This window comes from Barbus barbus (assembly GCF_936440315.1).
Source record: "Barbus barbus genome assembly, chromosome: 19".
NCBI lineage: Eukaryota > Metazoa > Chordata > Actinopteri > Cypriniformes > Cyprinidae > Barbus > Barbus barbus.
In genome coordinates, this window is record NC_136747.1 from 8,676,346 (window position 1) to 8,690,072 (window position 13,727).

General features: G+C 37.4%; 1 protein-coding gene across 2 annotated transcripts; it reads right to left on the reverse strand.

Annotated features, from left to right (window-relative positions):
- Positions 1-697: 697 nt before the first annotated feature.
- On the reverse strand, positions 698-10,411 carry LOC306884815 (alpha-1,3-mannosyl-glycoprotein 2-beta-N-acetylglucosaminyltransferase-like). 2 transcript variants are annotated; one of them, XM_079441024.1, is made up of 3 exons: positions 10,019-10,411; positions 3,572-4,479; positions 698-1,544 (listed from the first exon to the last, which is right to left on the reverse strand). In XM_079441024.1, the coding sequence occupies exons 1-3, from the start codon at positions 10,026-10,028 to the stop codon at positions 843-845; spliced, it is 1,620 nt and encodes a 539-aa protein (XP_079297150.1). In that variant the 5' UTR covers positions 10,029-10,411; the 3' UTR covers positions 698-842. The 2 variants fall into 2 exon arrangements, with proteins under 2 accessions (XP_079297150.1, XP_079297151.1); XM_079441025.1 differs by lacking the exon at positions 10,019-10,411 and adding an exon at positions 8,544-8,622.
- Between the last annotated feature and the right edge of the window lie 3,316 nt (positions 10,412-13,727).

Here is a 13,727-nt window from a genome sequence, read left to right on the forward strand (position 1 = left end):
TAGACAATTATACACAATCTTCATTTATAATGATGTCAGGGACTCATAAAACTTGGCAAAAGGGCTTTTAACACTCAGATTGGTCTTTAAAAGGCTGAATCTCACTGGTCAAGAACACATTTTTGAGCAAAAAAAATGTATTCAAATTAAGTACATAATAATAATAAAACTATTATTAATTATATATATATATATAATATTATTGCAGTAATACTACATATTAATTATACGGTAATTCCTGTTATAATTAAAATCATCACGGAGAATAATGAAAATTACAAAAAAGTAAAATTATTCCTTCAAAATCATTTAAGGAAAAAATTATTTTGCAATGAAAATGTAAAAAAAAAAAAGGTCCGTTTTTCTGCATATATGCGAATATAATTTCTTCCATTGAGTGTTATCATGAGATTCACCCAAAAGACACTGTGGTAGGATAAAATATAAAACCTCTTATATGCCTTTTGGATTGATGTGGAATCAACATAAAAGGTCAGTACGTTCAAATAAGGAAAAACAAACAATCGGATCATTTTTCTCCATGTCAGAATGAGCGATTCTGCATAGGAGCTGTTTGCAGCGTAACTCTGTTTTCTCTGAAGGAAGATTGTTGCATGATTGCTGCGCAAACACGATGCACCAACTTTTGTGCTGTTCCCAGCATTCCTGGGTGTTCCTCCATAACAAAACAGCAGTTATTTTATACTCGCAACCTTTCCTCAACCTGTCACACCCTGCCTCGGTTTTCTTTGGTTTGAGAGGGCGTTTCTCTCCTCCTGTACTTGTAATAATAGTTGTGAGTTTTCTCTTTCTGGTCTATTGTGGTCCAAAGCTCATCCTCCTCAGCTCCAGCTGGTGTCATATTTAGTCCAGCCCTCAGGGGGAGCCAGATAAATTCTTCGTCCGCGGGAAATAAAGCTGACTATGCCCCTGTAACCGGCACGGGGAACCCCTGACTTTAAGTCGTCCATAACTCCCAAGTTGCGGGCCAGCACTTTAAAGCTGTCTCTGCTGGAGTACTGAACTCGAAACGGCCCGGAGCCTTTCAGGCTTCCACCTTGCTGTAGTTCCTCCACTTTCACCAAGGGGGCGCTATATACTTCCTTTTCAAAGGTTTCATCGTACTTCTCCTTGACCAAGTAGGACAAGTCCAGATTAGTGAAAGGCACGAATTCAGTATTGAGTTTTATGTAGCGCAGATACTGGTCAAAAAATTGACCCAAACTGACGCCTTTCCGGCCGAACGTTATAGTCCTCGAGATCTCAGGACGAATGCACGAGCGGTCCTTCCGCTGCTCTGGTTGCCGCATCCAGTCGTCCCAGAATGCCTTGGGCCACTTTGGCTCCAGCTCTGCCCAGACTTCCTTCAAAAGCATCCATCCGAGGCCGGGAAAGAAATCTGTCCGGTAAAGGAGGTCAGCCTTGCCCGGGTCGACCAACCCATCCCGTCCGTTATCGTTCCAGGCGGAAATGCACCACAGAGTCGGATCTGATTGCAAGATGGGGTAGAGTGCACGGAAATACTCGAAAAAATCAGGGGCCACCTACAACATGAAACAAAAGTGGTTTAAAGACATTAAGAACAAACGAATATTAACAAGAAACAATTTCTGTTCAAAGATGGTTAGATGAACATTTGTTAAGCCAGCTGGCTCTTTTATAACAATGTACAGAAAAAATGTGTTTTTGAGCCTTAGGGAATCTCTGTGATGCTTGACTGTAATGCTCAGTAGAGCTTAACCAATGTTACCATCACAGTTAATCCACTGACCAACTAAATGTGCTAAACCATATTCACAATTTCACAATTACTCTTAAATATTAGCCTCAGCAAAGACCAGAGATGGGTAAAGATGGTTGACTATATTATATATTGTGTTTTTGCTGCTTTGTACATTGCCTATTTGGATATTTGTATATTATTCTTTTATTATCTGTGTCCTGTCCTGTTGCTGTCTTTCTGTTGCACTGTGGAGCTTCTGTCACTACAACAAATTCCTTGTATGTGTAAACATACTTGGCCAATTAAGCTCTACAGGACAATGACCCTTCAGGAGCAGGACTGGAAACCCCAGAGATAGACTAATGAGCTTATTAATAATTATGCAAAATGCCCAGGGATGTGCAATCCTGTTCCTGGAGATCTACCTACCTGCAGACTTCAGTTCCAGCCCTGCTGCAACCAAGATGTCTGTAATTATCAAATGCTACTTAAGAGATTAATTAGCTGTTTAATCAGGGTTGGAGCTTAACTTTGCAGGATGGTAGATCTTCAGGATCAGGGCTGGGCACCCCTGATCTAGAAAGTTTTAGAGCAGGGGTGTTCAATCCTGGACCTGGTTGGCCACTGTTCTGCAGAGTTCAGCTCCAACCCCAATGAAACAGACCTGAGCAAGCTAATCGAGGATTACTAGGCATACTAGAAATTTCCAGGCAGGTTTTTTTTTTTTTTTTTGAAAGTGGTGCTTTCAAAGCTATGATATTTTGTGACAAACCATGACATTTTTCAAGTTTTTCCTGAAAGGATTAAATTCTTGGAAGAAAAAAAAACAAGTATATATATATATATGCCAAATCAAAGTCATGTGGTACAACCAACAAATCTGGTGCAACCAGCATGCAGAATAAAAACACAAAAGGAAATGATGTAATGGAAAGGACCCCTGACGAGTCTTTTAAAATATCAAATAATTTGACCTTTTTATAACAAGACAAGTTTAGTTCAGGTTGTAAAATATCATGTGGCATGATATTTATGATATAAATTCAGGACATGCGGGGGAAAAAATATTGACCTAAAAATATTTAAAAACCTTCTGAAAATACCCAACGTATACACATACACACACATACATATATACATATACAAATATATTTCTTACACCTTGAATATGAGATTACTTTTCACTCCACAATCATTCAATTACTTTTTTTTTCCTGAAAATGACAAAACATTTTCAAAACCATTTAAAACTGACACATACAAGGAGTTGACTTCTAAAAGCTTGTTTTCAATTCAATTTTGAAAAGATTTGTCCATGTCGTGTTCATGGACACTATTACTTGTCAATGACTCAGACACTTGAAGGTAACTATTTCCCCTGGAGTACAACAGAGGTTTGTTTAAACAAAAAAATTTAAATCACCTTTATAGCACTGCAACGACAGCCATCAAATCCATCACAGAATATAGTAATGAGTATGCAAAAAACATGTTTGCTTGAATAGCAAAGTTAAACAAGGACCTTGAGCCCTTCCTTTAGAGAACTCATGACAAGAAGACTGAAGCTTTACCGCTGTCCCATTAATGTTTTTTTTTGGTGCATATTAGATTTTGTAATCAGTTCACCTGTGAGAATTTCAAAGGAAAGGTTCAGAAATGTGCAAATGAAAATATTCCCTCTGAGCGAGAGACAAGCGCTTATCAAAATTCCTCTCCATGAATTATAAAAGAGGAAAAATGTGGCTTCCTTTGAGATACGGTACTCTCACTATGTGGATCTGGTTAACCTATAATGATGCTCAAATGCAGGACGAATAATTCATAATGAAAACATGTTCATGATCTTACCTCCAGGTCATCCTCCACAATGACCACTGTGGAGTAAGCAAAGACGTTGAACACTTGGTTTAGGGCCCAACGGTAGTGCCTGGCGATCTTGTAGTAACCCTGGAACTTCCTGTGATCGGGTCGCACTGGAATGTCAGCGAGATCCGGTTGGCTAATGTGGGTTATCTGACTGCCATAGGAGCCAATCACCCTTGCCGTATCTGCATGACCACAGTCCTGGCTGACAATGATTGGGTAAAGCTCAGCAGAAGGACGGTGCTGTATGAGTTTATCCAAACTTCTCTTCACTGTTACTCTGTCACAGGCAATGACGAGAATTGGGATAATGATTTGAGGGCTTGGCTTAGTACGGCCTTCTTCATTTTCTGCCATTTTCTTGTCCTCTTGTTCCTGTTCTTTCATGACCAGCCGAGGTGGCGTAACCATTAGAACTTCATGTTTTTCTGTAACAATTTTTTTATCATCTACAATTTTATGACTTATAGGTGCTGCAGGAATCTGCTGAGGTTTTTTAGGCTCCTCGACGTTCTTTTCATCTTTTGTGTTCTCGGATTCCCTCTTTCCCAGTTCTTTCCGCTGTTCCCATAGTTCCCTGTGACTCTGTATCTGTTTGAGAAGCTTCTTCTGAGTCTCCAGTTCTGATTCTACTTCTTCGGCCAATCTGACCACTTCGCCTGCCAATCCATTAGCTCCGCCCACTTTTGCTTTTCCACCTCCCCACTCTTCTCCGTCCCCTGGTTCAGCTCCGCCTCCCTCACCAAGTCGGCCAATGGGAGGCCTCCCCCATAAGAAGAGGAGAAGCAAGGCGTTCCAGGCGACAAATAGAAATGCTCCACACAAAATGAGAGATCCTTTCTTGCGAACCATGGTCCAGTGACACCACACAAGAGACCGCAGTGAGGAAAATGCTAGAAATCGGAGAAAAGGAAGATATAAATTTAGAGATAAAGATAAAATGACAAATTATTAATCACAGACAAGAGTGAGGTAGAGATGTAAAACCTAACTGTATATGTTTTTTGTTTTTTTTCAAAAATGTCCACCTCATGATGCACATGCCTTTTCACTAGGTAATATTTACTGATTTTAATAAAGTAATGGCAAAAGTAACACTTCATTATTTACACAAATGGTGTTGAAAATTTGTATAGCAAATGGGAAATAGCAGGTAAAATAATAAAACATTGAAAAAAATAAATACTAGGTTATATTTACTTATTTGCATGTTTTCCATGATTAAAATCTCGCTTCACTTCCCAATAATGTTCTTATCATATTTTACTTTTAATTATATTATTAAATGTGTAATATAAATTTATACTATTTATAAAATATTTATACATATATGATTTATTGTTATGACTGAAACTACCAAATTTAACAAAATTAGGCTTTACACTATCGCTAGGCTAATAGTACATTAAATGTACATTACCAATGGAGTATAGTACACAACAAGAGACAACAATGTAAGTAACGTATAAGCAAGCATTTCTGTCGTTTGAACAGAAGTTCGAGAGTCTGTCTTAAAAACTGCTGACTGTAGTTATGATGAATCACCCATTGTAGCCAGTTACCCAGAAGTCACCCAAAATCTCTTGTGACAGCTCCAACTACATTTATCACTGCATGTCTTGTCTTTACATTCACGTATCGTCATAGTGGTTTGGATGGGAAATATTGGACTATGTAAAGATGTTTATCGCAGTATGATTGCCCTTAAATCTTTTATTCACCAACAGCTTTGCCTATATTTCATCTGTACTACAGCTGCCTTCACCTCGAACACAAATTAGAGTATTTCATTCACCCCACTCCACAGGAGGGCTTTAGAAGTACAAACTTCCCAGCATGCTTTGAAAACTATGCAAACCCAGCTCTTGGCAGGCTGAGGGCACTCCAGAGTAATTAAAGCTGACAGTTTGATCAGACCGCCATGCGCCATCATTGCAAAAGAGTACTCTGAAATTAGCGTGACAGTCAATGGTGTTTTTTTTTTTTTTTTTAACAGTTGGATGAGCTGAACCAAAAATCACAGCTAAGATATCAGTTCTGGATCCCAATTAGCTGATGCGTTTCATGACCCCCACGTGTCTTTGGACGACAGGGCAGGCTACTAACAAGAGCTAGCCTATTTTTTCTAAGTGGGCCAGACCAACATAGTTTGTATACCAGACGGGAATTTCCTTCAAAAAGAGGCCTACAATTCCCAAGAGTGAAATTCAGAAAGATTCGGTCTGATGATGTCAACTGCACTATAGTGCCAAGTGTGGTTTTATGTTACCATGTGGTGTGGCCAATGAAGAGTCTTAGCGCGCTGACAGTCCGGCAGAACTGAACATCCATCCTCCCTAAAACAGAAACGTGGCATTGCCCAGTGGTTCCTGTGTGGATTTACGAGGTCATAAATATTCTTTGAGTAAGCACTTTTTCATTAGACACAAAACCCATGGCACTCATGAAGGATAGGGAGAATTATGCAGGCACTATCCACGCAAGAAAAACAACATTATCCAGGTGGACTCCAGCATATAGTGGCGTTAGCGCAAACGTTGTGTAACAGCAAACATCCCACGCTGCTGCTGACATTGAGGAAGACAGACAGACTGAAAATATTGATCCCTGAGAGGAAATTCTAGTTGCAAAGGTCACATGGCATCTAATAATTTAATTACTAACTGTAATTTTTACTAGTGGACAACTTTTATGGGTTTTTCACTGGACAGTACTCACACCAGCATGTAAAAAGCAGAATGATTGATTGTTAGGGTTGGTATAATTTTTACTTTTATTTGTCTCTTATGTGCACCTAGGCTGCATTTATTTGACTAAAAATACAGTAAAATCAGTAATACTGTGAAATATTATTAGAACTCTAAATTGCTGTTATATATTTTAATATACTTTCAAATGTAATTTATTCCTGTGATGCAAAGCTGAATTTTCATCATCATTACTCCATTTTTCAGTGTCACATGATCCTTCAGAAATCATTCTAATATGCTGATTTGCAGCTCAAATATTTCTTATCATCAATCTTCAAAATGCTTGTGCTGCTTAAAATTTTTGTGAAAACAGATTTTTCAGGATTCTTTGATGAACATAGAATTTGATAGAACTTCTGTTTTACCTTACAGATGTAAAAAATATATCTATAGAGAGTGAAATGTCTACTTTCAAATGAACCAATTCAAATGGAAAACAAATATTCTCTGATTATGTAAACCGTATTAAACATGCATACAGGTGCATCACTACTGCAGTGATGACGAGTCAGTGCCGCCGACTTCATCCCTTAAACTGAGAACAAAGAAAGCATTAGTTTATCAACTTATTTAAATGTTAATTCAGTATCCTTACTGTTTTTCCCTGACACATTCATAATCATTACGTCTACCAGAACGTGTGCTGTGGCAAGCTTTATGCATGTGCTTCAGCACTTATTAAGCTATGTAGGCAATTAAAGGCTCATAAGAATGATTTAAATGGTTTATTAATAAACGTGCGATTAGTCAACAATAATGCTTAAGATGAATGACTACTAGTCGACCAGAAAAATCCTTAGTCGAGGACAGCCCTAGTCTTTACTGTCATTTTTGATCAAATTAATGCATCCTTGCTGAATAAAAGTAAAAATGACCCAACATTTCTGAACAGTGAACATGCACATAGATATAATAAAATTTTAAGATAGCACATGAAATGTACACAAAATTACAGATATTAGCATTTATTTTACACAACATAATTCTGAAATTATTAAATTAAAGTCTATAGTACATTACAATTCAAATATTATTAAAGTAATGTTAACAATGGAACTGACAAAAACATATTTTTTATTGGATTTTCATTTATCTGATATTACACCCTGGTTTCTGTTAGTGATTGATAGGATGGATCATAGTGTAAAAGACTACTTCATTTTGAGCAGTATACAGATTTCAGAATTATGTTAGTCTGGTTGAGCAAGCACAGGTAACCAATGTGGCCAGATATCATCCAATTTATCGACAACTATGACATTATGGGGCTAAACATCAGATTGTTTATGTACTGCTAAAAATGACAGCTATGACAGCTTTTAAAAATTTAACCATTTGCATCTGAAAGCACTGAAGCAAAATCTTTCCACAGGAAATCTACCACTAAAAACAACCTGCTTTCCTTTATCATACTAGTCAGAACTACTGTTTAGCTAGTGAAAAATTTTTTTTGTAATAAAGTCCATTCATTGTTTGTGGCAGACACCGAGCCGCACACAAAAGTCAATACGAGGTCATAAGACTATTCGTCATTCTGTACAGACCAAGTAACACTGTCAACACTGATTCAACCTTAAACACATTTCCATTTCATACACAATCAGCGCTAAAGGGTTAAACGACACTATGAAACAGCCAGAGTGTGTGTGAAGATGAGACATCAAAAGACCACCTAATAAAGTGCTTTGCATAGGAAAGGTGTCTGCTGTGCCATTAATAACCTCAGTAATCTTCTGCCTGCGACCAACTAATCTCCACTTAACCTTGTTAGACATCTACAATCAGCAAGACAGACGGAAACCGTTTAGGCCTTGATGGGTTTGAAACTCGTCTCGTATTTTTTCCTGAGGAATAAACAAGACACAAAAACACAACCGGTTCCTAGTTGCGCCTGCACACGTGCTCTAAGCATAAGGTTTCATCCAAAACACCTGGAATCGAATGTGTCCACTACACAAGACTTATTAAACAAGCAAAACGCAAGATTGTACATGCAAAGGTTGTAAAACATAAAATAGAGCATGCTGAATGGGCAACAGAGTGAAACATTATAAATACAAAAAAGCAAGAGATGCCCAGAGATCATGATGTTCCAAGACCACAGTCCAAGAAGAACACATCAACCACAAAGTGAAACAAGACGCCCAAAAGTTGCTTGTTTTGTAGTGGATCATATGGAGCAGTTCAGAGGCATTGTTAAGCATTACCTGGACACAGAGAAGACTATGTTTCCACGTTTCCTCTTCCCCAACTATTCACAAGGAGCTGATCAGCAAGAAACAGATGAGCCAAAGGGGAGGGGAGGAGAAAGGAAAGGGAAGTACCGTCCCATGCAAAGAGCCAGCACTGCCAGTTAACGCTCCAAAGTACTTGTAACACCCTCCTTTGCTCACATTAACACATGTGACACCCTGAAAGTTCAGTCACTTCCTTATAAAGATGGAAGTGCAGTTGTTTTTCAGTTCTCAACATGAAATACAGGAACACTTGTTTAGAAATATTAGGCTGAAATTAAGAATGACATTTTCCTACAAAAATGCACTATAGGAACCATAATTATTGTTATAGCTTTGCTATAGTTATGGTTTACTGAAATAAAACAATGGGAACCACCAAAAATGACATTTCAGAAACTTTTTAAACTGATGCAGATCCAATATTCATTTATTATGATTATACACTAAATATACAGTGTGTAAATGATTGTTCGACACTGGAGCTTATTGGAGTGTGTTTTACAAGAAAATACTATTTCAGTCTTTTTACTTCATTATTTCATGTTTAATTCAATGTGTAATTATGTATTAAATTTACTAGCGATTTCTGAATGAAATCTGTCTCTACTTCACCCCCCCAGTGTACAGTGTTATTTTAGTATTATTTCCAATTAGCTTTTATTTGTATGTCTTCAGTTTTCATTCTAAATTAAAATTTGAGTAATTCTGTTATGTGCAGTTTTATTACCTTCTAACTAGCTGATTTTATTTTTGTATTTTGTTTTACTTAAGGGGGGGGGGGGTAGTTTTATTTAATTTAGTTTTAATCATCTTAGTACTTCAAATGAGATCTTTCAATTAGTTAGCGAGTCAACATTTCTAATTTTTGTTTAGGCTACTTTTTTAAGTTCTCTATTTTACTTAATTCCGGCATTATTTCAATTGACTAAAATCCGTTTTTAATAGTTCTACATTATATAAATCAATAAAAACACTGGTTCTGGTCCTTGAATATGTGTCTGTGGGACATGTTACTGACAAAAATATATATTTTATAGCCTACTTATTACTATAATATTTTTTTATGAACATTTTACATTACATTCGCATTCTACATTATATTAGTTTATAAATAATTATGTATAGCGTGGATAACTAACTACGACTCACGATTTTTAAAACAGAAACCTTAAGAAACGCAAAGACTTGATCCTCCTGTGCTTGTCTGAGGTAGTGATTTTAGTAGTTATGGTTTAACTAGTGCATGCTTGACCAGTCCCACACCAGTAGCACCAGACCAAACATGATGCTACTTTCCCTTTTAATCCACAGAAAGATATCATCCCCTGCACTAAAGCCACAACTCCTGCCAGGGTCACACTGAGAACACATTTGCATTCTGGTTTGTAATAGAAACACTTTCGCATTCATGTTAATGTAACAGTGGCACCGCTATCCCCTCTCACCTTTCATCATCTCTGGACAGGATGGGGTTAAACAGCGAGATGAAGAGATGCAGACCGTCAGAATGAGAGCTTCACTTTCCACTCTTCATCTTCATCTTCATCGGTCGCCTTCACCCAGCGCTGCTGCTGTCAATACTCGGCTCTCTCCATTCCTGCAGCTGTCGCCCATTTCCCTGTTTCCCCGTGTGTCCGTGGTTCACATCCGGTACGGTCTGCAGCGAGGTGAGGACGCTTGTTTTAACGGCTGTATTAACAGTTATGCACTGACGGAGGGTCTCGTTTGACGCCGCTACCGCTCTCGCTCTCGCTCTCGCTCTCGCTCTCTCTCTCTGTGTGTGTGTGTGTGTGTGTGTGTACAGGCAAAGCGATTCCCCACTTCCGGATTGTCTCATTAAGTAGGACCCGCCCCCTTCGTGCTGCCCTCCCCTTCGCCATTTCCCTAGCAACAAGATGCCTTAGCAACCGTCGCGAAGTGTGAATGCTTGATATATCTGCAATAAACAGAGAATCACACAGAAAAAAAGCTAGGGTCATTATAACTATATTTCATCCCATTTTGGGGACCCATTTTTTATTATTATGAGAACTGAACACGTGCTTCTTTCGTCGTTTCTGCAAAAAAGTTCAATATTATTATTAATTTAGCCTATCATTAAAGTACACGCCAAGGTTTAAATTGAAATGTAAACATTTGAACAAATGCATAAATAAAATCAGAATAAACCATTGTATTAGATTTGAAATCTCAATCAGGGATCAGTTTGACCCTAATTAAAGCAAACCTTAACAGCTTAAATTATTTTATCTTTTAAACATTAAATAAATAAACAAACAAACAAAAGTATAGGCTGGAAAATAACTTCTATGTGCCTTTCTAAAGCTCAAGAATGGTGCTGGTAACGCCAAGATCATGGGTTCAAGTTTCAAGAGAAAAATAGGCCTTCACTGAAGCTTCATTCAACAGATAAAAGCCAAATCTGCCAAATGTTTTTATTATTTCGGATCAAATTGACCTGCAAACATCATTGAAATTTGAATGCACATTCCTCAACATATCAAAGGGGAGACACTTTCCTAAATGAGAAAAAACATCATCAACTTACAAGACAAACATAAAAGGCTAACCAGCATTTAAAGAAGAAGAAAAAAAAAACTTGGAAAATTAAATCGAATAAAATCAAAATGACCCGACACATAATATAACTAAATGCAGATGTAGAGGCTACTATTTAACCTTTCACTGGCGTTTAGTCTTTTTCACCAGTTAGTTTTTTTTCTCTCCCAGTAGTTGCTAATTATAGCTTGGTGACTTTTTCTAAATTTCTAAATGCACAAAATCTATGTTAACTGGGTTCATTGAGTTCATTGAGGACCGGTAGCCTACTTCGAGGTACCAATACTTGAATAATAAAAAAAAGTAAATAAATTAAAAATAACGATTTGTGCTACCCGCTCAGATTGTGTTACCTCACTGATCTATAATAGAGAACATTATATATAGATCAGTGGTTACCTCCTAAATCCATAGCGAAAAATGCGAGTACTAGCTACCGACCCGCAGACAGGACAGGCGGCTGCTTTCCACCGCTCCCGACGCTAACAACAAGAAAAAAAGGAAAAATACAATACCTATAGGCCTATTTCTGAAGTCACAATTTAGAATAAAATTGAAAAAATTTGAAAATGTCAAATATTAATTTAACTGAAAAAAGAAACCGAATGTTTGGTTTATTTTTTTATTATTATTTTGCATTTGCTCTTTCTAAAAATAGAATTGTGAAGCAGACCATCTGAAGAGTGTCAAAGGTTTCAATTTTAGGGTGACCATACGTCCTATTTTCCCCGGACATGTCCTCTTTTTGGACCTACAAAAATGCGTCTGGCCGGGATTAATCGCTCAAAATGTCCGTGATTCGGCTGTTTTCTTGAATTTCTGAGCACTGCCGTCTGCTCCCGCTTCTTTAAACATTCTAATATTGTGTGTAATTTTGGCGCATCTCTTTTTAGCGTTAGCGCTGTTTACTTTCACTTTCAAATTCGCGAAGAGTCGCACACTGTGTAAAGGGAGCACACCTTACAAGATCAGATATTTGTCAATGAGCTCAGGATCTGTTGAGCAGCAAATCCTCCAGAATGGTCTCGTCAGTCATCTCTCCTTATTCTTGACCTGTGATTAATCAAATCTTTCTCCTGCAGCTCTTGTTGGATGCAGGGTTGCCAAGTCCACGTGCGAACTGAACTACTTTTAAACTGTTGCCATGGGTTGATTTTCCAAAGTGGGTTAAAGGTATGAAATATTGCATAAATTACATTTGACTGAAATGCTTGTATTGAAACATTTTGCATTCTTCCTAATATGATGAAACTTTCATGGACTTTTACATTAACTGTTCCATCCTGGTGGAATGACCTGCCCAACTCAATCCAAGCAGCTGAGTCCTTAATCATTTTCAAGAAACAGCTGAAAACACATCTCTCTCATCTTCATTTGACCCTCTAACTCTAGCACTCTCTATTCTAATGCTAATTCTAATTGTTTTATTTTTATTAAATACTCTTAACATTTGCAATTTCTGTTGTATTTCTATTCTAAGTACTTGTTATATTTAAATGAAAAAAGAGCCTTTAACACTAGCATTCTCTATCTACTTATTTTCTTTTTATTTATTATAAATAATGACCTTCTAACACTAGCATTATCTATAATTTTTCTGTTCTATTTTTATTTAAAAATGACCTTCTAACACTAGCATTTCTTATTTTTTTTCTATTCTATCTACTTGATTTCTTTTCATTAATTTAAAAACAAAATAAGCAAACAAACAAAAAACTTGCTATGTATACTGTTTGGCGAAACCCGCCCCCCACTGTACTCTTTTTGGAAAACTAAAATATGGTCACCCTATTCAATTTACAACTTGTTTTTGGGGCACTGAGCACTGTATTGTAGCCAATCACAGATATGTTGAGCTGGTGAAGTTTTTTGAGCTGTAAGAATCATCAGAGTTCGTCCAGCTTGAGCTCTGCACTCTCAAGACAGTTTCGCTATAACCAACAACGCATAAACACGATGTAGATAAGAGTTTGATTGTACAGTGTAGACATATTTGGTTGGTTTATAATGGGCGTTTTCACTCAATGAGTCAGCTTGTGTTGCGGCTGAACTGAACTGATAGCAGCTTCGTTGATAATAAGGGAGGGTCTTTGCTCACTTTCTGTGTATAACCCATTCAGAATTTGAACGAAAATTTTATTTTTCATGCTAAGTACACACTGCAAAGTTTAAGGAGTACGACTGTATTAAAATGCAGGACTGAATCTGAAATTGTGATGTTTGACATTTTGATAGCCTAAGCTTATTCAAGTTTTTGGTATTGTGACATCCCTACTTCAAATGAGAACCACCAGTCATGTTGCTGGTCAGGTTTGTTCCCACCTGTGCATTTCTCATTTTTGGTTAAGAACACTTGTTCACTGTTACTCCAGACATTTCCTTACAGCTTTAAGTTATCAATGTGACTCTCTTGGGCCTTGTTCATATTTCAACACCATCAGCACGAGAAACCGGTTTACTGTTCAGAAGACCCTTTATCATTTGTATTATCATGCCTCCATTGATGAAGAAACAAACATGGCAGATTAGAGGAAATCATGAAATTGAGGACAACACGGAGTATGACCTACGCGAGAATGCAGCTGATGCTGAAGA

Coding starts and splice junctions, on each gene's coding strand:
- LOC306884815 (XM_079441024.1), bottom strand. Junction 1,545..3,571: donor TTGTGGAGGATGACCTGGAG/GTAAGATCATGA, acceptor TTCATGTTGTAG/GTGGCCCCTGATTTTTTCGA.